Genomic DNA, 27,489 nt, shown 5'->3' on the forward strand with positions numbered 1-27,489 from the left:
CTGCTCATCAGCAGAAATAAGTGATGATTGACAGTGATGATTGACCAACCAGAAGCAGACTACCTCTGTGGGTGGGACAAAAATTGATTAATAGGCCTGTGTTCACACTACCTTTTACTTTAAAAGAATTTTGCAATCAGTTCCAAGCTCTGAAGTTGGTCAAAGTCCACCATTTGAAGGTCCCTGAAGTATCTGACATTCTGCTAACAGTAACGATAGCTTGGTTCACTTGGCAGCAGTCACACCTCTGATTCAGATTGTTGTGCTTTAGAGTTCCACACTAGGACCCGAGTGGATATTTAGGCTGACAGTTTAGTGCAGTACTGAAGGAGTGCTGTGCTTTCAAATGAGAAATTAAACCAACATCTACTTACCTGTTTAGGTGGATGTTATAGATCCCATGATGCTGTTTGAAGAAGTGCTGATACTTTCTTTCTCAACCAGCACCCCAAAAAACAATTAACTGTTTATTCATCTCACTGCTGGTGCAACATAAATGTAGTATCTACCTATTTAAAAAGTTATTGAACTTCAAGAAGTAATTAATTGTGTTAAGCACTTTGAGACATTTCAATGATGTGCTATGCAGATACAAATATTCAATTGCAACTCCCTTCTGATATAATGATTGACAGATTAGTGCATATAGTCATTACTGTTTAAAGCAGCTTACTTTCATTATTTTGCATTAGTAGAAGAGTGAAATCACAATCTATACATGTAGGTGTTCTGATTACCATCATCGTGCTGCAATGGAAGTAATGCATTTATAAAGATTTTGGGGTGAGGGTGGGAGTCAGGGGAGTTCTTTCTACATAATCCCACCCAAAACTGGACAGGATTGCAATAGGGAATGAGCAAAAATTCAGACAGCATGGCCTATCACCACCTCACTAACCTGTCTGAAATTTCTCTACCTTTCCCTCACTGAGGCCACCGCTGGCTACTACTATTTTTCCCTTCACTTGAAGACTTCCCCTCCACCCCATTTTCTAATATTTCCGTGGCCTTCTGTGTAAGGAATGGCAGTATGCCCTGGGAAGTGGCAATAAAAATCTTGGAGTCCTCAACCTGCATAAAGAGGGAGTGGACCTTTTATAGCAGTCTCTTCTTCCTCCAGTCAGCCCCAAACATTTATCTGCTGATGGCTTTGATCTAGGTGAGTCAATCAGCAGGAAGCTTTATCTAACCTATAGGGTGCTTGTGTCTCTTTTAAAACCCTCATTGCCCCTTATTGGGCTGCAGCACAGCTTAGATGTTCCATCCTTGCACAGTCGCCTTCTTGATTTTAGAAAACCTGCCTAGTGTTTGGTGTAAACAAAGGATGATCTTCAACCCAGAAAAATAGGTTGAGCCTGGTGGATCCAGAGTCAGATCCCCCACCCCACTGATCTTGTGTGCAGTGGAAATAAAATAATATTTGCATTGTTCAAAAAATCATATTTTTTCCATGACACATACATTGCACCTTACTCTTTAGGCAGAAGAATGCAATGGTTCTGAACAACATTCTGCTGGTAGGAGGTAATATTGTGTGTTAAAGGAATGGTCCTACCAGCTCCATTACTCCCAATACTCTGCTGAGAAGCACTGTCCCCCAATTAGTGTCCTGGGTTAGAATTAAAGAGCCTGTCCAGTGAGGTTAAGTGAGCTCATGTGTTAGTTAATTCTGGTTTTTAAATTTTTAGTTCCCTAGATTGATGATCTAAAGAGTTAGCAGTTAGCACATCACTTCAGTTAAGCATTTAACACTTAGTTGGATAAATTAAAACCAGAATTCCTGGTATTTTTCTATAATAAAATAACTTTTATTTTCTTAACCTCAAATATTCTATTTAGAATCAAAACATTTTACAATAATGAAGGAGGCTAAGTGATTTTGTTAAATGAATCGCAATATTATCACAATGTCACATCTATGTACTCGTTATTTTTCAAACTAATTAATATCAATGCAGTAGCATTGTGGTACTCTACTGGAAGTGCTGATTTTTACATAGGTACCATAGCTGCAGGTTCTGATCATTTCACATATCATGGAGTAATCAAAGCTACTTTCAGCTTTTCAGTGTAGCTGATTTTTACTTTTTTTCTTCAAGGCAAGTTTTTTTCAAGTGCAACGTTTGGAATGAAATCTCAAAATTATTAGCATCTTGGAATATTTCACTTAAGTATAGGTGTGTGTTTTGAAATTCTTGATTGTTTATTGGGCTGTCTCCTATTTCTCATCTAGAACCTATCTCTCAAACAATGTTGACTCCCAGTTTTGAATACCTCCACTTTAAGATCCTCAGTCTACTTCTGTTCCAATGATCCTTCCTATCTCTTTTTATTCTTCCATGGGATGTGGGCATCGCTGACTAGGCCAGGATTTATTGCCCATCCCTAATTGGTGGTGAGCCGCCGCCTTTAACCACTGCAGTCCATGTGGTGTAGGTACACTCACAGTGCTGTTAGGAAGAGAGTTCCAGGATTTTGATCCTGCGACAGTGAAGGAACAGCGATACAGTTCTAAGCCAGAATGGCGTGTGGCTTGTCGGTGGTGGTGTTCCCATGCATCTGCTGCCCTTGTCCTTCTAAGTGGCAGAAGTTGCAATTTGGAAGGCGCTGTCAAAGGAATCTTGGTGAGCTGCAGTGCATATTGTAGATGGCACACACTGCTGCCGCTGTGCGTCAGTGGAGTAGATGTTTAAGGTGGTGCATGGGGTGCCAATAAAGTGGGCTGCTTTGACCTGGATGGTGTTGAGCTTCTTGAGTGTGGCTGAAGCTGCACTTACCCAGGCAAGTAGAGAGTATAGTATCACAACCCTGACTTGTGCCTTGCATATGGTGGATAGGTTTTGGGGAGTCAGAAGGTCAGTTACTCACTGCAGAATTCCCAGCCTCTGACCTGCTCTTGTGGCCACAATATTTATATGACTGGGTCCAGTTCAGTTTCTGGTCAATGATAACTCCCAGGATTTTGATAGTGGGGGGGATTCAGTGATGGCAATGCCATTGAATGTCATGGGGAGATGGTTAGATTCTCTCTTGTTGGAGATGGCCATTAGTTGGCACTGGTGTGGCACAAATGTTACTTGGCACTTAGCAACCCCAGTCTGCTTGTTGACTCTCTACTCTTACAACTTCCCCCGAATCTTTCTATTCCTCCAATTCTTGCTTGTAGTACATCCATTCCTCCCTCCCTTTGCCTCACCGTTGGCGGCCATGCTTTCAACTGCCTTCATGCCGTGTATTGGAAATCTCCCCCTAAATTCCTCCACCCCTTCACCTCCATCTCCTCCTCTAAAATGTTTCTTTAAACCAAGTTTTTGATCATCCCTACTAATATCTTTTCAGTTCAGTATCCATTTCTGTTTGGACTTCGGGCCTTTTCTTTTGCATTTTAGGCACTATATAAATGCAAATTATTGTGTCCTTATTTGTTATTGGTGCCATATACGTTCTTCCAAATGACATCTATCGTCTGCCCTTCCGTAAATGTATCTTTTAAAGAAAGCTACTGGCTTATAAAATTAATGGTTGTTAGTCTGAGGATTCACATACTGTAATCATTTACACACACACACACAAAACAATTAATGATACCATTGATTAATTTGATTCTGAGAACTTCTGAAGATAGATATGTTATACATTTTGAAGTGGTTTTGACATAAAGAACCATTCAAGAAATTGAAATTTCTAACATGTCGCAACATTTTTAGTCTGGAGAGAGTGTTGTTACTGGAACTGATGAATAATTAAATGCTTTTTGTATATATATTTTGCTTACTATAGGTTTTTAAAATTCATTCTGTCATGGGATGTAGGCACCACTGTTAAGGCCAGCATTTGCTGCCCACCCCTACTTGCCCTTGAACTGCGTGGCTTGCTGGTCATTTCACAGGGCAATTAAGAGCCAATTACATTAGTATGGGTCTGGAGTCACATGTAGGCCAAACCAGGTAAGGACAGCAGATTCCCTTCCCTAAAGGACATTAGGGAACCACAATATAAGACCACACACAGTTTGTAGGCACATTGAAGTATTTCTGGGTTATTCAAAGCATTATACACAGAGACTTAATGAAAAAAGTCTATATACAGTAAGATCTGAGGAGAACAACAAAATGCTGATATGTATCTAAGCTAAGGTTATATGAAGTGCAATATGTTGAATTAAGTAATTACACTTGTATGTTGTATGTCAGTTCACAAATCCAGACACACACACACCTCCAAATCTGACAGTGGTCATTGAAAGATCTCCTGTTAACCTTTTCCTATGAAAAACTGGGATGGATGTAGATTAAAGGGTTATTGTGACTTATGTCATCTATATATCTAGAACTTATTTTTACAAAGTTTATTAATTCAAAGATGCAGACACTTCACCCAATAAGGCAATATACCAGAAAGTACATATCTTAAAAGTTATGATTCATATCTAATGCTATAGTTGTTCAGCTTAGCTGTGTCTGCATATTTTTGAATTATAAAGAAAAACTTGCATTTATATAGCATTTTTCATGATCTCACAACATCCTAAAGTGCTTTACAGTTAGAGGTACTTTTGAACTAGTTGTTTGGTAGTACAAAACTTGGGCATTGCTGAGAAAAGAGACATGTTATCAAAGTTTTTTGTCTTGCACTGACTAGGACAGTTTGTAAGAATACCAATTGCAAAGGGAACAACAATTTATACTGCATGAGAAGAGTGTGGATTTGTTGGCAAGTGGACTCTAATTCGTAGAGGTGTTGCCTCTGAGAATGCGCCTGGTAACAGTTAACTGCCAAGTTTTTGTTCAAATTCAAACCAGGTAGGTCAAAGCATTGCCATGGGGAATGGACCAGGAATGGCTGCCCCCAAAGCTATTGTTTAGTTGAAAAAGACACAATGCATGGACGTGCTCCTTCTGTCTGCAAAGGACTGGGCCCTGTGTGTCAATATATGTAACTTCTAGCATGTGTAAGTGAGCCACACTGCAAGCCTGACTGATGATCTTAAATTGGTGGTCAGTGTAATTAGCACAATCAGGATTATTTAGCAAGTGCTGTCCATTCGTGCAATTGCATCTAATGTTGGACACTATATTTTGAGTTTTGCAAGCACGAGCTGATTGGGCATAGTCAGTACTTAGTTTCAACTGTTAGCAACAGGCAAAGTGCTGTTTGATACGATCCACCAGTCGTTGGGACGTATGGCCTATTTTTTCTTTGTCGGTTTCCACAAGAAATATCTCTTCGATGGAATGACACCTAACCTCTTACCCCTCACATATTTCTGATACATAGATGTTGCTATATTTGAATCCACAGCTGCGTGCAAGAATTTCCTTACACACCTTAATTGGCTCCATCCTGCGCTTAAATTTACCTTTGAAAGGGAGCAGTCAAATTACCTCCCTTTCCTCGATTTGCTAATTGAGAAATCTGCCAATAGATTCTCTATTAATGTAACTGCAAGCCTACCTTCACTGGTCAATATACACGTTGGGATTCCTACAGTTCCGCACGCTATAAGATTGGTCTTATCGGTAACCTCGTAAATAGGGTTGAAATAGGGCACATCAAAGCCACCCTATAGGATAATGGCTATCCTGATCAGATCATTGCTCGTTATATTTATCATTGCTACTATGCAGTAGCAACTTGAGTGGTATTCTCCACTAACAGGGTGCTGCCGTCAAGCCAAAAACACATTCTGCCTCTCGCACAAATGAGTAATTTAGTACATGAATTTCAGTGCCAGATATGTAGTCTGTATGTCCCAACAATGAGCAGCACGTCCCTACGGCTATTTGCAACAGGAAAAGTACTAACCATACCCAATCAGCTTGTGCTTGCAAAACTCAAAACATAGTGTCGAACATTAGATGTGATTTCGCAGTTGAACAACATTTGCTAAACAATCCTGACTGTGCTAAGAATTACACTGACAACCAATTTAAGATTATCAGTCGGGCTTGCAGTGTTGCTCACTTACACGTGCTAGAAGCTGCCTAAACACAGGTCCCCTGTCCTTTGCAGACAGAAGGAGTATGTCCACATATTGTGCCTTTTTCATCTAAACAAAAGCTTGGGGCCAGCCATAGCCTGGTTCATTCCTCATGGCAATGCCTTGACAAATCGGAGTCGACCTGCCTGGATTGAATTTGAACAAAAGCTTGGTAGTTAACTGTTCGCTGGTGCATTCTCCATGGCAATGCGTGCACCAATCAAAGTCCACTTGCCAACCAATCTGTCATGATACTGTCACGCAGTATCAATTGTTGTTCTCTTTACAATTGGCATTCTTGCGAAATGTCCTAATGAATGCAAGACGAAAAGTTTCAGCGGCATTTCTTTTTTTTCAGTAATGCTTTTGAGCTGTAGTAATAGGTATAATGTTGGAAACACGTCAGCCAATTTGTGCACAACAAGCTCACACAAATAGCGATAGCTTGGGTGGTTGGGACTTCTGTGGCGAGTAACTCACTTCACCCCTCAAAGCCTGTCCACTCTATACAAGGCAGAAGCCAGGAATGTAGTAGAAAACTCTCCACTTGTCTGGATGCGTATAGCTCCAACAATACTTAAGAAGCTTGACACCATCCAGTACAAAGCAGCCTGCTTGATCGTCACCCCATCCACCACCTTAAAGATTCAATCCCTCCACCACCAGTGGATAATGGCAGCAGTGTGTACCATCTACAGAGTACAATGCAGCAACCAGCAAATGTCCTTCAACAACACCTTCCAAACCTGTGAGCTTTACCATCTGGAATAGTGGTTCCCAATTTTTTTCCCTTTGTGACCCCATTTTAATGTTTGAAAACTGGTGTGACCCCAGATTGAAAGCGGGGGCACAGGTGGAGGATTTGTTGGGGGGGTGAGGGGGGTGGGGGGGGTGGGGGAGAGGCTGCAGGGGGGTGGGGTCAGTAGTTGTTGAGTAGGGGCAAATGGTTTTCTGGGGCCTCGGAGCTAAGAATCATATGCATGTATGTAATGGAGCCTTGACCTGATCCCAGGACTGTCCCGCCATTCGCCACAGTGCATGCCCAAAGTACTCCTCCATTATGAGTGCTTCCAAGAAAGTCGCTGATTAGCCAAACAAAGTGCTGAACTAAATAGCCAATCGGGGCATTGAAAGAACGACCAATCAGGGCAGCAAAAAGCTGTCCCATTGATGAACTATTTGGGGGGAAGAAAATATCAAATACTGGGCAGTCTATGCTCAACAGTTGCCATTGCTGCCTCAGAGCTCACCACCCCAAGTGATCGGCTTGTGATCCCACTGCTTGGGAACCCCTGAACTAGAAAGACAAGGCAGCAGATGCATGGGAACGCCATCACCTGCAAGTTCCCCTCCAAGTCACACACCATCCTGACTTGGAACTATATCACTGTTCCTTCACTATTGCTGGGTCAAAATTCTGGAACTCCCTCCCTATTAATGTGGGTGTATCTAAGCCGTATGATCTGCAGTGGTTCAATAAGGTGGCCCAAGGGCAATTAGGGATGGCCAACAAGGGACGGCCTTACCAGCAACGCTCATATTCCATGAAAATATATAATTATTGGATAAGCTACCTATTAGATTAGAAAAAATAACTAAGATTTTCATCGTTGCCGTTGCAATTGTAAAAGTGAGTAAATTGTTACAAATTGTGTTGTGATCTATAAACTGGGATTATACCCCTGTAATTCTGTTTGTTTGGATCTGGTTTTGGTTATTGTTGCTTCATACAATATGTACATTGTACAAAATGATTGTGGTTTCTGGAAGACTTCTGACAATGTGGCAGCTAAAAATCTGTAAGTTGACAGTAGTGTCAAAGGGCACAGAGGTGCTGAGCAATGCATTCATTTATACTGTGCTTCATTACACTGCAGAAACATAGGGTAGTGGGAAACTGAGGAGGAGATAAGAGGTGGTAGAAAGATGGCTGAGAGCTGTGAGTGATGTTGAACAGAGCTGATATAGACAAAAAGTGAAAAGAACTTTTTATTAATACAACAATATTAATTTGTTTTGTCAATGAAGAGATTAAAATATAAAGATGGGAATAGTTTGAATTGGATTATTAAATATAAAGTGCAGAATAAAATTCCATTTACTGACAGTATCCTTTTTAGGCTAGTTTTAATTATGTGGTGTAGACAAAGATCATAAAGTGCATTTGCAGTGATTTCTGATTAGAAGCAGTTCAGAGAAGGTTTACCAGACTCACACCTGGAATGGGTGGGTTGCCTTATGAGGAAAGGTTGGACTAGGCTCGTATTCGCTGGAGTTTAGAAAAGTAAGAGGCGACTTGATTGAAACATATAAGATCCTGAGGGGTCTTGAAAGGGTGGATGTGGAGAGGATGTTTCCTCTTGTGGAAGAATCTAGGACTAGGGGTCACTGTTTAAAAATAAGGGGCCACCCATTTAAAACAGATGACACAAATTTTTTTCATTCAAAGGGTAATGAGGCTTTGGAACTCTCTTCCTGAAAAGGTGATGGAAGAAGAGTCTTTGAGTATTTTTAAGGCGAGGTGGATAGATTCTTGCTAAGCAAGAGGGTGATGGGTAGGCGGGATGCGGATTTCAGGTTACTGTCAGATCAGCCATGATCTTATTAAATGGCGGAGCAGGCTCAAGGGGCTGATTGGCCTACTCCTGCTCCTCCTGCTTGTTCGTATAGAATTGAAGCAATGATAAATAGTTAAAGGAACATTCATAATTCTCAACAAAAATACATTCCCTTGAGGAATAAAAACTGTACAAAGTGGTCCAGCAGTAGCTAACTAGAGAAGTTCAAGATTTTATTAGGTTAAAAGAGGCTTTCAGTGTTGCTAAAAAGATGTGTAAGCCTGAGGATTAGGAGGGTTTTAGAAATGGCAAAGGTGACCAAGAGATCGATCAAGAGGGTAAAAATAAAGAGAGCAAACCAGCAATAAATATAAAAACAAATTGTAAGAGCTTCTACAAGAATGTAAAAAGGAAGAGATTAATGAAGGTAAATGTGGGATCCTTAAAGGCAGAAACAGGAGAAATTATAATGGGCAATAAAGAAATGGCACAGACGTTAAACAAATATTTTATATTTACCTTTGTAATAGGAGACTCAAAAACGTATGGGAAATGATGAGGGGCCAAGTGAGGGACCAAATGTACTTAATATTGGTAGAGAAAAAGTAGTGGAGAAATTAATGGGAATAAAAGCCAACAAACCCCCTGGATCTAATGGCCTACAACCTAGGGATTTGAAGAAATGACTGCAGAGACAGTGGATACATTGGTCACCCAGAATTTTCTAGATTCTAGTGGATTGGAAAGTAGATAATATAACCCTACTATTCGAGAAAGGAGAAGGAGAAAAAAATGGGGAACTATTAGCCTGACGTCAGTAGCAGGGAAAATGCAATAATCTATTAGGGATGTGGTAGCAGGGCATAATCATATCATGATATGATTAGGCAGAGTCAACCTGAAAGTGAAATCGTATTTGAGAAATCTGTTAGTTCTTGAGAGCGTAACTATCAGTATAGATGGGGGGGTGCGGGTAAACTGGTAGATGTAGTAAAAAAAAAAATTCTCTTATTCGTTCATGGGATGTGGGTATCACTGGCAGCTAAGCGTCAACCACATTGCTGTGAGTTTGGAGGCACATGTATGCCAGACCAGGTAAGGACAGCAGATGACCTTCCATAAAGGATATTAGTAAACCGGCTGGGTTTTTACAACAATCGGCAATGGTTTCGTGGTCATCAGATTTTTATTGAATTCAAATTTCACCATCTGCCGTGGTGGATTCGAACCCAGATCCCCAGAGGATTGCCCTTGGTCTCTGGAATACTAGCCCAGTGACAATACCACCATGCCACTGTCTCCCTAAAATTTGGATTTCCAAATTTTTCAAAAAGTATTCAACAAGGTGCACACAAAAGGTTGCAGCATAAGAGTGGGGCTCCTGGGATTGAGAATAATATATTAGCACGGACTGAGATTTTATTAATGGGCATAAAACAGAGTAGGGATAAATGGGTAATTTTTGGGTTGGCAGGCTGCGATTAGTGGGGTGCCATTAGTATCAGTGTTTGGGCTTCAGCTGTTTACAACCTGTGCTGATAACAGTTTGCTGGTAATTAAAAAGCTAGGTGGGAAAATAAGTTGTGAGGAGGACATTGAGAGGCTGTACAGGATATAAACAGGTAAATAATCTGATTTCATTCTTGTCTATGGAGTGGGCAATAAGGTGTCAAATGGAGCATAATGTGGTGAAATGTGAAATTATCCACTTTGCTAAGTAGAATAGAAAAACAGAATATTTGACATTCTTGACCTGCCTGCAGCCTTTAACATGTTTGACCACACCATCTTCCCCCTCTTTGTTTCTGAGACTCTCATTCTGCACCTTGGCTTTATTCCTATCAAATTGCTGACCACCCAACTTATATTCCGGGCCCCCAAGTTAACTGATATTATAGATGGTTCTCTGTTCTCATATACTGTCCCCATATCCTTCAAACCTGCACCATCTCCTACTTCCCTTTCCTCTCCAAAGTCCTTGAACTTGCCGTTGTCTCCTAAATTCATGCCTTTCTTTCCTGATAGTTCATGTTTGAATGCCTCCAAACCTGTTTCCATCATGCCACAATACTGAAACAACTCTTACAGAAGTCAGAAGTGACACCCCCTACGACTGTACCAATAGTAAATAACCCTCTTCGTCTTCTTGACTTGCCTGCAGCCTTTGACGTCATTGACCACACCATGCTCCTCAAACACCTCTCCACTAGCATCTAGTTGTGTGGAACTGCTTTTGTCTGATTTCATTCTTGTCTATGGAATTAAGGCCAAAAAATCACATACAGTGGCCAATCTTTCTGGTCCCACACCATTTCCTCTGGAGTCTATCCTTGGTTACCTCCTATTTCTCATATATGTGCTGCTCCTCAGTGACATCATTCGAAAAAACAGCATCAGGCTCCACATTTATGCTGGCAGCATCCAGCTCTACCTGACCATCACCTCTCTCGACCCCTCCACTTTTTCTAAATTGTCAGACTGCTTCTCCAACATCCAATACTGAGAGAGCAAAAATTTCCTCCCACTTGATATTGGGAAGACTGAAGCCATTATCTTTGATCCCTGCCACAAACTCTGTTCCCTATCCATCAAATCCAATCCCCTCCCTACCAACAGATTGAGGCTAAACAAAACTGTTTGCAACCTTGGTGTTGTAGTTGACCCTAAGACAAGCTTCTGATCATATATCCATGCCATCACCAAGACCACCTACTTCTACCTCCATAACATCCCCAGAGCTCATCCAAACTCTGCTGCCCTTTTCCTAACTTGCATCAAGTCCTGCTCATCCATTGTCCACCACTGTGCTTGCTACATTGCCTTGGTGATGCCTCATCTTTAAAGTTCTCATCCTCGTTTTCAAATCCTTCCATGGCCATGCCCCTCCCTTTCTCTGTAACCTCCCCCAGTACTACAACTCTTTTGAAATCTCTGTACTCCTCCAAGCCTGGTCTTGTGCGCATTCCCTATTACTCCACCGTTGGTGCTTGTGCTTTCAGCTGCCTATTTGCTAAATTCTGGAATTTCTTCCCTAAACCTCCCCACCTCTCTAGTCCTTTAAAACATTCCTTAAAACTTGCCTCATAACCAAGCTTTTGCTCACTTGTATATTCCTTTACCTGCAAACATAGCATTTAATTAGCCTTTGCTCTTTAGTGCAACATGTTATTCTGCTCCTGTGGAAGTCAGGGTAGGTCACTGCACTGATTTATGCAAGTGTGGAGCGAGGAATTAATTCCAGCTCCAATTCCCAGATCTGCTTTAGATAGTGAACTGAAAATGATGTGTACAATCATTAGTCTAAAATTCTTCTGTATTTGAGGCAAATGTAATATTTAAAATGTAGTGTTTTAAGGAGCTAAAGTGACTGGGATATCCTGACATTGTTGAAGGTGCATAAAAAGTAAGTTCTTTTAGTAATTTAAGAAAATACATTGCGTGTCTCCCCACCCCATTTAATACAATATTTTTGCACCATCTGTCCAGTGACTTGCTCCTAATCTACTTTAAACCTCATTGATGATGAGGGTCTTGCATCTCATTTTATCCAATAGCTCGGTGTTGTTGAGGGCATTCCAGGAAGGGGAATCATGGTGACGCTGTGTACCATTACTCTAGTCTGCTATGCCACACATTGATTGAACAGAAGATTGCCTACACTGGAGATCTCCAAACATAAAACACATTGATATTCTTTTACATTATTATATTTATGCTACAGTGCAACCTACATCATCTGCCATAATGGTGATCACCCAATATAAATAACAATTGCAAATAAATACAATGGCATGAACTCCATTATGTTGGATATTGTACCATAAATATTTTGGCCTTTCATGGTACAAATTTCTGTCTGGACCCTCCTCCCCCTACCTCCCCCTCCAGCCACCCTCTCTAACCTTGCTTGACTTGAATACTGCATTTGGTCTTGACTCCCTGTGTGCAATATCACTGGATATTGACCTATGAAAAATGTTATGTTAGCTTTTATTTTAATTGTAAGTGACTAATCAAATGCTTTTTGCTTATATTATACTCCTTGCTGTTGAGCAATCTGTCCTGGTGACTAGAATTTATTAACGACTCCCATTTACCATCCCCCAGTCTCCACTAGATTTGGTTCCAGCACTATGTGAAGGATGTAAAGGAGAGAAAGATGATCTACATTACTAGGGTGGTCTTCATTCTTCTACAGAGCCAGCCTCCACTTGCATGCAGAACTTTCCCATCCCTTTGTGAGGAGCACATATTGTAATTTTTGTTCTTTCTAATACTTCAAAATAAATGCCAATGTGACCTTTTATGCCACGTGGGAGTGTTGAATACTCTGGGAAAGTACCGTCATTGGAAAGATTTTAAAAGGGCGTCATCTCTCACATAATTTCTTAAAACATAATCCAAGCCTGGCTTAGTTCAAGCTGTATGCAGAAAATACTTTCTATCCAAGAAAGCTCTACAAGTTAGGTAATCTTGCTTTTTAACTACTGAACAGTATATAGCATGGAGAATAAGGTCTGCTTATGTTTGGATACCCATGCAGATGGACTTGAGAACTGTCTTGAGGATTTCTTTTTATCATTCATGTGGAGTGTATGAAATGTAACTTGGGATGTGAGCTATAGCCAGTCTGGCTTGCTTGCTACAGCATAATAGCTACATTCTGCATAATCTTAATTGAACCCAGTTTATTCTTTCTGCCCTTGAGGTCGATCCCAAGTTCGGTTTTCTAAAGATTTCATTTTAAACTGACCTGGTGCAATTTAAATATCAGGAAGTTAGGATTAAGGAGGGAAGCTTGGCAGACACTTTACAGAACTATGGGTTCAGGAGATGCATATGTTACACAAAAATGATTCATGGAGTAAGTAATCAAAAGAATAGTTGCAGCACAGAAGGACATAATTTGGCCCATCGCCTCTGCAAGAGCAACTCGACTAATCCCACTCCCATGTCTTTTCCCTGTAGCCCTGCAAATTTTTCTCTTCAGGTAATTATCCAATTTGTTTTTGAAAGCCACGAATGAATCTGCCTCCACCACACTTTCAGGCAGTGCATGTCAGATCCTAACTACTTGCTATGGGGGAAAAAAAAGATATTGTTCATGTCGCCTTTGGTTTTTTTGCCATTCATCTTAAATCAGTGTCCTCTGGTTTTTGACCCTTCCGCCACTGGAAACAGTTTCTCCCTATCTACAAATTCCAGATCCCACATGATTTTGAACACATCTATCAAATCTCCCAAGAATTCTCTTCTGCAAGGAATACAACTCCAGCTTCTCCAACCTATCTATGTAACTGAAATTTCTCATTTCTGCAACTATTCTCATAAATCTTTTCAACTCCCTCTCTAAGACCTTCACATCCTTCCTAAAGTATGGTGCCTAAAATTGGACACAGTACTCCAGTTGAGGCCAAACCACTGTTTTATAGAAGTCCACCATAACTTCCTTGGTTGTGTACCCCATGTTCTGGACTTTCACCGAATCAGGATGACTCAGGAGCCCTTCAAGTGACCGGGACCTGATTCAGGATTCCTGGCCCTTTTCCAGGGTTTCCAATTTTCAACAGGGCCTTTAAAGAGTGCGCGCTGGATCAAGTCAAAAGCCTGCATCCTGCACTCCCAACCTGGCCTGCGCCATTGTGGGAATAGGCATGCCCCAGTCCTCCGCAATTTTCATGGAGTCAGGCCAGGTTTTCAATGACTTGCAGTTTATGGCACTTCAGAGGAGTTGTGAACCATATCTGCATGAGGGGACCTTTTAAAATGTAAGTTCAAGTGGTCATCCTCATGCTCCCCATGCCAAGGCATGCCCCCAAGCCAAGGTTTACCTCCCACCCACCCCCTATAGCCCCTCATGCCTCCCATGCCAAGGAATGCCCCCAAACAACCCCTCTGGCCACTTGTGCCCCTCATGCAAAAGTATTCTTGGCTGAGAGCCCAGGCTTCCATTACTTTGATGAAACATCTGAACCCAAGAGAAAGCATCACTTGATTGACAGCTCTGGGTCTTTGATCTCTGCTTTCAATTTCACAATGTTTATTTACACAAGGCAAAAAGGTTTCAAGGGCTTGCAGTTTACCTTCTTGATACTTTACAGGGTCTGTATGACTGGCACTTTTATTGCCCTGTAGTAAAAAGCAGTTCTTTTAAGAAACTGGAAAGTTATGAATGAATGGCTTTTTTTTTTAAAGTTTATGTACACACCCTACTGTCACTATAGGTAAGCACTATTGCTTCTATACAGTGTATAGTGGTGGGTGAATGGGTATGGATATGCCATAGGTTGACATGGTGGGACATGGGGTCATGGAGGTAGGGTGGAGGGGCATAGTTGGGCAGTGGCAGGCATGAGGTGGCATGGAGGGGCATGGGGAGTGTGTGGGGCATGAGGGCTAGAAGATCTTTACCTTTTATATTATAACTAAGACAAAATCCCATAGCACTGAGACAGACCGTTTAAGCAGCTCACCTGTACACCCGGCGGCCCCTGTGGCTGCCTCCGACCTTTTTCCTGGGTTGGCTGGCCCGACTCTTGCCCGCAGCCACACTTGTCCTGGGACAATGAAGATTCCATCTTTGTGGGCAATTTCTCCCGATTCAGGTGGGCTGAGCCAGGAATTTTCCTGACTCCCACTCCCAGCCTCAATGATGAAAATCCAGGCCCATGTCTCTATAAAGCTCAGGATCCTGAAACCTTATTAACCACTTTCTCATCCTGCTAGCCACGTTTAATTATTTCTCCACATAAACCCCCAGGCCCCTCTGCTGCTGCACCCCCTCTAGAATTGTATTGTTTGTTTTATTTTGCCTCTCCTCGCTCTTCATACTAAAATTTATCACTTCACCCTTCTCTGCATTAAATTTCACCTGCCACTTATCCACCCATTCCACTGGCCTGTCCATGACCTCTCGAAGACTGTTACTATCCTCCTCAACATTCACAATACTTCCAAGTTTTGTGTTATCTGTAAATCTTGAAACTGTGCCCTGCTCACCCAAGTTTAGGTTATTAATGTAGATCAAGAAAAGGAGTGGCCCTAATACTGACCCTTGGGAAACCCTACCATCTACCTTACACAAACCTGAAATATAATCATTCACCATTACCATCTGTTTCCTGTCACTCAGCCATGCTGCCGCTGTCTCTTTTATTTCATGGGCTTCAACTTTATTGATAAACCTATTATGCGGCACTTTATTAAATGCCTTTTGGAAGTCCATCCATAGCACATCAACTACATTAACCTCATCAATTTGCTTCATCCAAAAATTGAATCATGATGACTTTTTTTAATTAATCCACATTTGTCCAAATGACTATTAATTTTGTACCGGATTATGGTTTCTAAAGTTTTCCCACTGCCAAAGTTAAACTGTAGTTGCTGGACTTATCCTTACATCCTTTTTTGAACTAGGGTGTAACAATTGACATTTTCTAGTCGTCTTGCACCAGCCCTATATCTAAAGAGATTTAGAAATTATGGCCACTACCTCCGTAATTTCCAACCTTACTTCCCTCAATATTCTCGGATGCATCTGGTCACGATCCTGGTGATTTGACTTCAAGTACAACTGGCCTTCTAATACCTCTTTATCAATTTTTAGTCCTTCCAGTATCTCAACTACCTTCTCTTTCACTATGGCTTTGGCAGCATCTTCTTCCTTGGCAAAGTACCTCAGCCATGCCTCCTGCCTCCAGTCTTTGGTCTCTAATTGTTCCACCCCTTTTGCTACCCTTTTACTATTTATATGCCTATAGAAGACATTTGGATCCCCTTTTATGTTAGCTGCCAATCTCTCTCTGCTTCTCTTATTTCTATTTTCTCTTCCACTCTGAACTTTCTATATTCAGTATGGTTCTGACTTGTATTATCAACTTGACATCTGTCATACATACCCTTTTGCTGATTCATCAAGCTTTCTATTTCTTTCATCATTCAGAAATATTGGTTTTGTTTGTCCTACCTTATCCCATCTTGGGAACATACCTCGACTGTACCCAAAGTATTTCCTCTTTAAAGGCAGCCCATTGTTCTATTAGTTTTGTCTGTCAATTTTTAATTTGAATTTACCTGGGCTAGATCCGTTCTCATTTCATTGAAATTGACCCATCCCCAATTAATTATTTTTGCTCTGGATTGCTCCTCTCCATTTTGGAGCAGGAACATACTGATCTAGAAAATTCTTAAACTCTTTTTCCTCCCTGCCTTTTACAATATAACTGTCCCAGTCTATTATAGGCTAATTAAAGTCTCCCATTATAACTACTCTATAGTTTTTTTTTGCCTGTTTGTAATTTCCTTGCAATTTGTTCCTCTATATTTTTCCCACCAGCTGGTGGCCAATAGAAAACACCCAGTAGTGTAATGGTACCTCTATTGTTTCTTAACTCTCAAATAGATCCTGACCTTGACCCCTCCAGGACATCCTCTTTCCAGGGAAGGCTATTGACGGATAGTCTAAATGAACCCATGAGAGAGTTTGATGCATTTCTGTAGAGAGAATGGATTGAAGGATTTGGTAAGGAGGAGTGCAGGTAGACCTGGCAGTTGGACAAGATGATGTTGTTCAGCTAATGGATTTTTCCTCTGCTTAAAGAATCTTTCATTTTGAGTTGGTTGTTGACAATTCTTATTTTCATGGTACCTCAAGTGCAACCCTTCATTTAAAAAAAAATTCACTCTGACCTTGACATAATCGAAAGTTACTGACACATATTTATTTTTACATTGTTGGGACTGGTAATATTTTGCTCTGCAGCTAAAATTCAATACGGGTACATTCAAAGAGATTCATTTACATCCTCTTGTCCTTAAATTATTGTAAAGAACAGTTAAAGAGTGCTGTTCTAAAAGATTATACAAAAAATTTTGCAGCACAAAGGGAAGTACCAACTTAGTCGTAAACAATGCCGCTGTGATCATTGTGGACAAAAAGGTTTAAAGCAGCTTTGAAATGTGAGATACAACAATTTAAGATTGAATTTCAGTGGATGAAAGTAATTGAATACAGTGGCATTGTGTTATATTCTTGTCTTAGAAGACTCTAAGTCCTTCAGCTGCATTTGTGCCAACTCAAACTTACAACAAATTGCACTACAAAATGAATAACTTAGAATTTAGCATCTATAGCGTTAACTGAATTTTTATACTTTGTATATTTTATATGAAAGAGAAAAATAAACGCATTCAAAGTTTTCCTGAAGCTTTCTGATGGATGTAGCTAATATTCAAATGTTAAACTATTTGGAATTAAATCTGCCTTCAGTACACCCTTGTGAACTGGGACCCCTTAAAACAAACATACGTCCTGATCTGATACTAATTTCCCCTATCCGCGAGGCATGTGCCTTGCAACAATCAGTAACTTTCCCTTTTGTTTTGCAGTGTGGGAACTTTGCAGTTCTGGTGGATCTTCATATTTTGCCTCGAGGAACAAGTAAAGGCACCAGCTGGTTTACTGAACACCACAAGGAGGTACAACACATCTACTTTCTACTTCAAAAAAAAAGCAGATAGCTGCAGGCAAAGAACAGAACTACAATGATGTATTTATATCTAGGACATTGTTAGGAAGGTGGTATTATGAATTACACCTGAATTCTCAACAATTCTTGTAATATTTGAAGCCTGTGATATCTTTTATTTCATTGGACCCCTCAATGCTTCCTTTTTTAATTGATTTTAACATTTTGGCAAATCTAAAATGAAGTTGCAGGAACTAACTCACCTGATTTAGCCAATAAGGTTAATTAAATAATTGACCTACCTACATATAGCAAACTATAGTGGCATGGCCCAAACCTTGTTGGAGAGAAGCATTAGGTGCTTGCCCTGTTCAACTTATTTGTGCACACTTATGCAGTAAAAACTTTTCCCCACAAAGTTGGTGGAAGTGCGAGCTGATAATGGTGCAGCGAGGGCAACAGGGCATCTGGGACCTTGTTGAACAATAGGATAAACAAATTATCTCCTTAACCAATGAGATTTAAGGATTGAGAAATAAAGTGAGGAAGGACTGGGAAGGAGGGTGAATTAGAGTGGCTGAATTCAGATGCAGAGAGGGAAAGAAAGATTGGATTAAAAGAGAGAAAAAGGAGATGAAGGAAAAGTAAATAAAAATTAAAAATTTGGTATTTTTAAAATTCTACCAATTTATAACCTGGAGAGTCACGACACTTTTAATTGTTTGCTTTCTTAGCAACAGAGGTTGACTGGCAGTCATTAACCAGTCAGGTCATTGTTCCCCCTAAACCACGTAGGTGTGTGCCCGCAGAGCAATCGAAATGTGCCATGCATTGAACAAACATGCTGCGCACAAGCAACATATCCTTTAAGATGTGTGCATGTGTGGCCACGTGGCAATCTTAAAGGCACCATGCAGTGCAACAAACAGGCTGCCTAGAGCAAAGAGACTAGAGGGAACGTGAGTCCTTTATTAATTACAAGACTTGACTTATTGAGCAATTAATGTGCAAATGCAGTAATGCCATGACATTCAGGGGGAGGTTATGCACAAGATACCACTTTCACAAAGCGAATGACGGAGTGGTGCAAATCAACCAGCAACTTGCGGTTCCCAATTCACAGGGTACCTCTTTCTCTCTACAAATTGCTGGTCAATTTGTGCATTCATAATGGCATGCGCGGTTAGACGTCATTATTTTTCAGCAAAATTTGGCCCTTTTTTTAAGCTAAATTTTTAGCAATTGAATTTACAAGTATATAATATATATTTGGGTATGGTGGTGTAATGGTTATGTTACTGTACTAGTAATCAAGGGACCTGGATGAATCACCCTGACAATTTGAATTCAGCTTTACAATTTCTTGAAGTAAAAGGCTAGGATCATTGAAATTGACCATGAAACTGTTGGATTCTTGTATAAAACCCAGCTGGTTCAATTCCTGTCCTTTAGACAAGGAAATCTACGGTTCTTATCTCGTGGGCCTATTTTTTTTTTATTATTCATTCGTGGGCAGCCAGTGGTCGTGGTACACATTGGTACCAGTGACATAGGTAAACTAAGGGATGAGGACCTGCAAGCTCAGTACAGGAAGTTAGGAGATAAATTAAAACGCAGGACCTCAAATGTAGTAATCTCAGGATTACTCCCAGTTCCACGTGCTAGCGAGAGCAGGAATAAGAGGATAGACCAAATGCACACGTGGCTGGAGAGATGGTGTAGCTGGAAGGGATTCAGATTCTTGAGGCACTGGGACTGGTTCTGGGTAAGGTGGGACCTGTACAAACCGGACAGGCTGCACCCAGGCAGAGCTGGGACCAATGTCCTTGCGGGGGCTTTTGCTAGTTCTGTTGGGGCGTATTTAAACTAGTGTGGCAGGGGGATGGGATCCCAGGAGTAGGATCAGATGGGTCAGATTCAGATCAGAAAAATGGAGGTAGAACATTAGCTAGGGACTTTGTGATAGACATGGAGTTACAGGAGAAGCAAAGTTTACAAAGTGTCCAGCAAGGGAAATTGACGGGGTTAAACTGTTTATACTTCAATGCAAGGAGTATTACAAACAAGGTAGATGAGTTAAGGGCACAGGTAGACACATGGCAGCAGGATGTCATCGCTATAACAGAGACCTGGCTAAAGGAGGGACAAAACTGGCAGCTTAATACCCCTGGTTATAGAGTTTTCAGACATGATAGAGTAGGAGATAAAAAAGGAGGGGGGGTGGCGGGTGGGGGTAGCACTAATGGTTAAAGAATCAATTCCAGTTGTGAGAAGGGATGATATAATAAATGGGTCAACAAACGAGGCTTCATGGATTGAGCTTAGAAATAAAAAGGGGGCAGTCACACTACTGGGAGTATGCTACAGACCCCCAAATAGTGAAAGGGAGATAGAAAAACAAATATGTGGGCAAATTTCTGCTTGTAAGAACAAGAGGGCAATAATAGTAGGAGACTTCAACTATCCTAATATCAACTGGGATTCGAACGATATAAGGGGCACTGAGGGAGAAAAATTCATGCGGTGTGTCCAGGAAAACTTTTTCAACCAATTAGTGACAAACCCAACGAGAGGAGATGCAATTCCATACCTGGTCTTGGGGAAGTGACAGTTGGTGACCATATCGGGGACAGTGATCACAATTCAGTTAGATTTAGCATTACCATGGAAAAGGACAGAGATAAGGCAGGAGTAAAAGTCTTGAACTGGGGGAAGGCAAATTTTGCAGAAGTGAGAAGGGACTTGGCTGAGGTGGACTGGACAGCGCTGCTAGAGGATAAAACAGTGGAAAACCAGTGGGAAGCACTAAAAAGCGAGACCTTAATTGTACAAAGTAGACATGTCCCCTACAAAAATAAGATTGGTACTGCCAAATCTAGACCCCCCTGGTTGTCTAGAGGAATACAAGGGAAGATAAAACAGAAAAAGAAAGCGTACAATAGGCACAAAGAACAAAGCACTGCAGATAGCCTAGACGAATATAGAAGTACAGGGACGAAGTAAAAAAAAGGAAATAAGGAAATCAAAGAGAAGGCATGGAAAAATATTAGCAAGTAAAGTTAAAGATAACCCAAAGATGTTTTACCAATACATTAATGCTAAAAGGTTAGTTAAGGAAAAAGTGGGACCTATCAGAGGTGAAGATGGAAACTTGTGTGTAGATGCAGAGGCTGTGGGAAGGGTTTTGAATGAATATTTTGTCTCCGTGTTTACAAAGGAAAGGGGGGATGTAGATATAGTGGTCCAGGAGGAACACTGCAAGATATTGGACGGGATAGTCATAAAGACAGAGGAAGCACTTGAAGGATTGAAATCCTCGAAAGTTGATAAGTCACCACCAGGGGCAGATGGATTGTTTCCGAGGCTGCTGAAGGAAGTCAGGGAGGCGATAGCAGATGCTCTGAGAATGATTTTTCCAATCTTCACTAGATACAGGGGAGGTACCGGAGGACTGGAGAAATGCAAACGTAGTTCCATTGTTTAAAAAGGGATCAAAGGAAATGCCAAACAATTTTAGGCCAGTTAGTCTTACATCAGTGGTGAGCAAATTAGTAGAATCAATCCTGAGAGATAGGATTAACTGTCATGTGGAAAGGCATGGACGAGTCAGGGATGGTCAGCATGGATTTGTTAAAGGAAGGTCTTGCCTCACAAATTTGATTGAATTCTTTGAGGAAGTGACAAGAAGGGTTGATGAAGGTAGTGCAGTGGATGTTGCGTACATGGATTTTAGCAAGGCATTTGACAAGACCCCACATGACAGATTGGTCAGGAAAGTAAAAGCCCATGGGATTCAGGGCAATGTGGCAAACTGGATAAAAGGTTGGCTTTGTAACAGGAAACAAAGGTCGATGGATGCCCTTGCGAATGGAAAGTTGTCTCAAGCGGTGTTCCACAGGGCTCGGTGTTGGGACCCTTGCTGTTTGTGTTATAAATGATTTGGACGTGAACGTGGGGGGTACGATTGGGAAATTTGCAGATGACACAAAGATTGGCTGAGTAGTGGATAGTGTAGAGGCTAGCCATAATCTCCAAAATGATATAGATGTGTTGGTGGAATGGGTGGCAAAGTGGCAGATGGATTTTAACATAGAGAAGTGTGAGGTCATACATTTAGGGAGGTCAAACAGTTACAGGGATTACACAATAAATGGGAATATACTAAGAGGGGTAGATGAAGTGAGAGATCTTGGCGTACAAGTACACAGGTCCCTGAAGGCAGCAGTTCAAGTAGACAAGGTTGTAAAGAAGGCATATGGAATGCTCTCCTTCATTGGTAGAGGTATAGAATATAAAAGTAAGGATATAATGTTGGAATTGTATAAAACACTGGTGAGGCCACAACTGGAGTATTGTGTGCAGTTCCGGTCACCACATTGCAAGAAGGACGTAATAGCTCTGGAGAGAGTGCAGAGGAGGTTTACAAGAATGTTGCCAGGGTTAGAAAAGTGTAGCTACGAGGAGAGATTGGGTAGGTTGGGGTTATTTTCCTTAGAACAAAGAAGGCTGAGAGGTGACTTGATTGAGGTGTACAAAATTATGAGGGGAATAGATAGAGCGGACAAGATAAAATTGCTTCCCTTGGTGGAGAATTCTAGAACCAGGGGACATAGATTCAAGAAAAGTGGCAGAAGGTGTAGGGGGGACATGAGGAAGAACTTTTTTATGCAGAGGGTAGTGGGTGTCTGGAATTCACTGCCCAAGTTGGTGGTAGAGGCAGAAACTCTAAACTCTTTTAAGAAGTACCTGGATCTGCACCTTAAGTGCTGTAAACTGCAGGGCTATGGGCTGGGTGCAGGAAGGTGGGATTAGAAAGGGCACCTGGGTGTCCTCAGGCTGGTATGGACAAGATGGGCCGAATGGCCTCCTGTACTGTAACATTTCTATGGTGGGATGTGGGCTTCGCTGCCTGGGCCAGCATTTATTGCCTTAGTTGCCCTAGAGAAGGTGGTGGTGAGCTGCAGTCCCTGTGGTGTAGGTACACCCACAATGCTGTTAGGAAGGGAGCTGCAGGATTTTGACCCAGCAACAGCACCTATGTGTGATTCCAGTCCCACACCAATGTGACTCACTCTTAACTACCTTCTGAAGTGACCCAGCAAGCCACTTCATTGAATCAAACTGCTGCCAGCAGTTCACAAAAGCTCAGTATCACCTTCTCAGCGCAGCTAGGGATGGACAATGAATATTGGTTTTACCAGCACATGCACCTCCCATGAATGAATAATAAAAATAAATCCCTTCAGTCTGGCCAGTCATTCGGCTGAAGTTTTGCTGTGTATTCATTATTGCTTTAGCCTTGTGAGTACAAAATTACATTGTAGTCAGTCATAATGACCCTCACATGAACCCTGCTTAGTGGTGTGAAGTTGATACCCTGTGTTGTGGTAATTTTTTTAGAATAGATTTATTTCAAGACTTCAGCTTCAATTGGAAACATGCCACCCCCTAATTTCATGACATGTTTCTTGAACTTCTCCCTCACATACTTAACATAGAATCTGCTATATAGTCGTATATCTCGTTGTTTATTCAGGCCCTTAAACCTGGAAATATGATTGATGCACTATTCGAATCTCAATCTTGCTCCCTGTTGACCTGAGAATGTGTATATATACAGTGTGTGCCTATATATAGCCCTGACTTTACTTACAATTGAGCAACTAGTGACTATTTTCCTGCGGGTGGAGAGGGAAGGTAAGTCCTTTGGCACTGAAGTAGCTCCAAAACTATACATCTAACAGAAGTAGGACAGTGATGCCCTGGGTGGAAATTTGTAATTGCTTCCACTCTGATGCAGAACCCAGTGAATTGTGGACTTGGAGAGCTGATAGGGAAATAGGAAGCGGGAGGTCATGAAGTATTTAAACATGAGGATGAAAATTTTAAATTTGAGGTGTTTGGAGACTGGGAGCTAATATAGGTCAGCTTTGACAGGTATGATAAATGACTGGGACTTGGTGCGAGATAATATTTAATCAGCAGAATTTTGCATGAGTTGAGATGAGTATGGGGCATGGGGAGGCTAGCCAAGCGAGCATTGAAATAGCTAAGTCTGGAAGGGACAAAGGCATGAATGTGGATTTGGTGTCGACAAATGATGTTGCCAAGGGGCAGCATGTGGTTGAAGAAGAGAGGGCCAAGGGTAGATCGTTGGAGACTACAGGGTAATGGTGCAGGGTGAGAAGTGAAGTCATTGAGAGTTTGCTCTGACTGCGATCAGATTGGCAAGGGTAAAACAAAGTGAGTGCAGTCCCACAGTGCTGGACAATGAAGGAGAGGCATTTGAGTTAGAATGTATAGATGACTATGTTAAAGGCTGTAGAGATCAAGGAGGGATAATGCACCAGTCACAGAGGGTGTTATTTATTTTGATCAGGATCATTTTGGTGCAGTGGCTATGTTGGATACTTGATTAGAGAGATTCAGGCATGGAGTTGCAATAAACATGGTCATGAAATTGATAGGGGACATGTTTTAATATTATAAGAACAAATGCAGATGACAACATTTTTTGAGTATGATAGTTAATACACAGTTCGAACCATGATGAGTCACTTCTGTAAGACACCTCGTTGAAGTTGTAAATTTGAATTAATGTTCTGTTTTATCTCAGTAACCTTTGGGGTAAGAAGTAAATTTTCTCTTGTGGCGTTTACCTATGATTCTTTCCTTTCCTTACGAGACTAAACCATTTCGGTCAGATTGTTTATGGCCTGTGACTGGGTTTAATCCGTCATCAGGAGAGAGGAGAGCATGAAGGCAGCCTGTATTCGTGCTATTTGGTCTGGGTTCTGTATTTTAATGCCTACTGACTAGTGGGCAAGCAGACCTGTTTGTATCAGTTAGATCCCACAGAACCTGAGAGAGGTTACGCCCAAGCTCTGAGAAGGCAGTTGTTGTTGTCCCTTCTAAATAGACCTGAAAGGCCAGTCATTAAAGTAACCACTTTCTAGGCATTGACTGATCTTGAGAACTCTGTTGGGTGTGATGTGGTAGAGATGCAGATGTGCCTGGTGCTACCATAGGCTCAAGGTGGAGCTTTATTGCATTGAATCCTCCTTGGACAATGACAGTGCCCTGTCTTCTGGCACCTGCTCAGGCCCTCTCTGACTGTTCTTCAATACATCCATATGAACCTGATGCTTCACTGGCTCTGGAGCTAGGAGCTGACTCAATCGAGCCTCTATTCCCCAATCTAAGATCCCCACTTTTACTTGTGAATCTTTTGGTGCCTTCATCCATTGTATCTCATCCAGTGAGAAACCTTAATTGAAACTATAGACATCTCCCCTCTAACTCCTTGTTGGATTTCTCTGGACTGGTGAGTACAAGAGAAAAGGTCTGTGATGGCTTGAGTGTGGATATAGCAAGTTGGATAGAGGTGGAAGGCCATTCACCTCTTCTTCCTTCTTTCTCCTTGGGTGTTTGTTGATTTAGTATATCCAGAGGAAGAAAAAATGAGAAGATGTTATAATGTTGTGTGGGTATCATTTCAATTCCTCTGTAGCTTTTGAAAGTACCTATTCATGTTTCTTGCTAATGTGCTTGTACTCCCAAACCATTATACAGACAAGTTACAGAAGGCTTAAACAAATCTGCAGCTGTTGCTCACCCTCCTTCATCTTCTGTCTGCAGTCACATGATTTCCCAGGACTTTTAAAGCTTCTTTCAGATGAACATGCAGACAATGACGGACAGCAAAAAACTGTCTGGTCCTTCCAGCCTAGCCCTCAAAATTGCAACACTTTTTGTATCACAATATGTACATCCTCTGCCTTGGCTAATGCCATGCTATCTCCTGGGAGAGAGGAAAACACAGATAAGCGTCCTGGCTAATTTGGTGAAAAGAATTTGGGAAATTCCACTCCCACCACTGCCCTCCTGCCCCTGTCCCCAGGCAATTAAAACTAGACCAGGAGATCACTGAGAATTCTATGTAGTACCTCCTGAACCCAGAGAAAGGGTGCAAGTGTGGTAATCTGGGCCAGTCATAGACAGATTGCAGGATACGAAAAGCCAAATTATAGGATTCAATGCTTGAAGTGTACAATATCAATTGTAAAGGGGACCACCACCCATGGCTTGAAATTCTCAGTGAGAATGGCTACCTTCTCTTAAGAGAGCAGAAAAGAAGAGTATTTGAGTGCAGGCTTTTATTACAGTGCTTTGATAAATAGGGCTATAAAGAGGCCATAGAAGTAAAAAAGAATAAAAGCAAAATACTGCGGATGCTGGAAATCTGAAACAAAAGCAAAAACACCTGGAAAAACTCAGCAGGTCTGATCGCATCTGCGGAGAGGAATACAGTTGACGCTTCGAGTCCGTATGACTCTTCATCAGAATGATGAAGAGTCATACGGACTTGAAGCATCAACTGTATTCCTCTCCGCAGATGCTGTCAGACCTGCTGAGTTTTTCCAACTGAAAAAGAATGTATGGTGAGTTAGGCCGGCATGCTCATGAGGGTACACTGTGAGGCAGAATCTGTATTTTTAGGCTGCAGGTGAAACAGGATAGGAGAATGGTTCAGACTGCAGCCCTTGAGCACAGAGAGTAATGAATGAAAGAGCCACACAAATAACAATCCTGCAAGGAAAGGTTAAGGACCAAGTAATTTATCTTGGCTACTCTGGTGACATGGTTAAACTTCATCCTGCATTGCAAAGGAGTTCTGGTAGCCAAGAAGGTGGCACTCATTGTCCCAACCTGTTCCTCCTACTCTGTATGTCCTTTAGAAAGACATGCTGATCAGACTCATTAAAATTCATTGCTCTTCTGTTTAATTTGGCTGTCATACTTTTTGCCCAGGTTGCCTGCTTGCACTGCAGCTGTCATTACTCTCCGAAGCATCAGAAAGTTTTATTTCTTAAATCAGATCAGGTTTGTACAGATCGATTGGATCATTGCCATCTGCTGCATGTTCCATAGCATTGTTGTACTGAGACACAAAATCCTGGTGGACGAGGATACCTAGAATCAATCCTATCATCACCTATCCATTCTTTGCTGTGTTTCTATCTTATTTTGTGCAATCAACATGAAAATCTGTGTGAGGTACAAATCGAATGCAAATAATTTGCTACTTTAATTTATGTCATATGTGTGTGAAAAAATGTTTTTTATTACCAGAGTGGTTCTGCTTGATGCTAGTGGTGGATTGGATGTGATGCCTAGTAGCTAACCTAATAGCTTCTCATTTCAAAGTGATCGTGTTGTAACCCTGCAGCAATAGCTGATGCTACAGTGATTGGCTCATTTGTTGGCACATTTACTGTGGCTTGACCAGGGATGCTGAATGGGTGAGGCACAACATTGCCCTGAGAGTCAGAAGCCACATCTGTGTCTACTCTGGGCATGCTGCTACCGGGCTCTTCCTCACCATGTGTATAGTGTATCTTGAAACTGAATGCTGGGTGGTAATGAGGTCTGTGAATTCCTGCCTTGGGCTCCTCAGTTCAATTATCCAGCATGTTGAAAC

At 41.5% G+C, this 27,489-nt stretch overlaps 1 protein-coding gene across 5 annotated transcripts in view; it reads left to right on the forward strand.

Moving 5' to 3' along the window:
- slx4ip (SLX4 interacting protein) overlaps positions 1–27,489 on the forward strand; it is a 109,794-nt gene that overhangs the window by 21,483 nt on the left and 60,822 nt on the right. For all 5 annotated transcript variants that reach the window (XM_078556446.1, XM_078556448.1, XM_078556447.1 and 2 more), the window contains one exon: positions 17,929–18,018. In XM_078556446.1, coding sequence (XP_078412572.1) covers positions 17,929–18,018 — 90 coding nt within the window. The remainder of the gene's footprint in view (positions 1–17,928; positions 18,019–27,489) is intronic.

The sequence above is a fragment of the Cetorhinus maximus genome, chromosome 14 (assembly GCF_964194155.1).
Source record: "Cetorhinus maximus chromosome 14, sCetMax3.hap1.1, whole genome shotgun sequence".
Taxonomy (NCBI): Eukaryota; Metazoa; Chordata; class Chondrichthyes; order Lamniformes; family Cetorhinidae; genus Cetorhinus; species Cetorhinus maximus.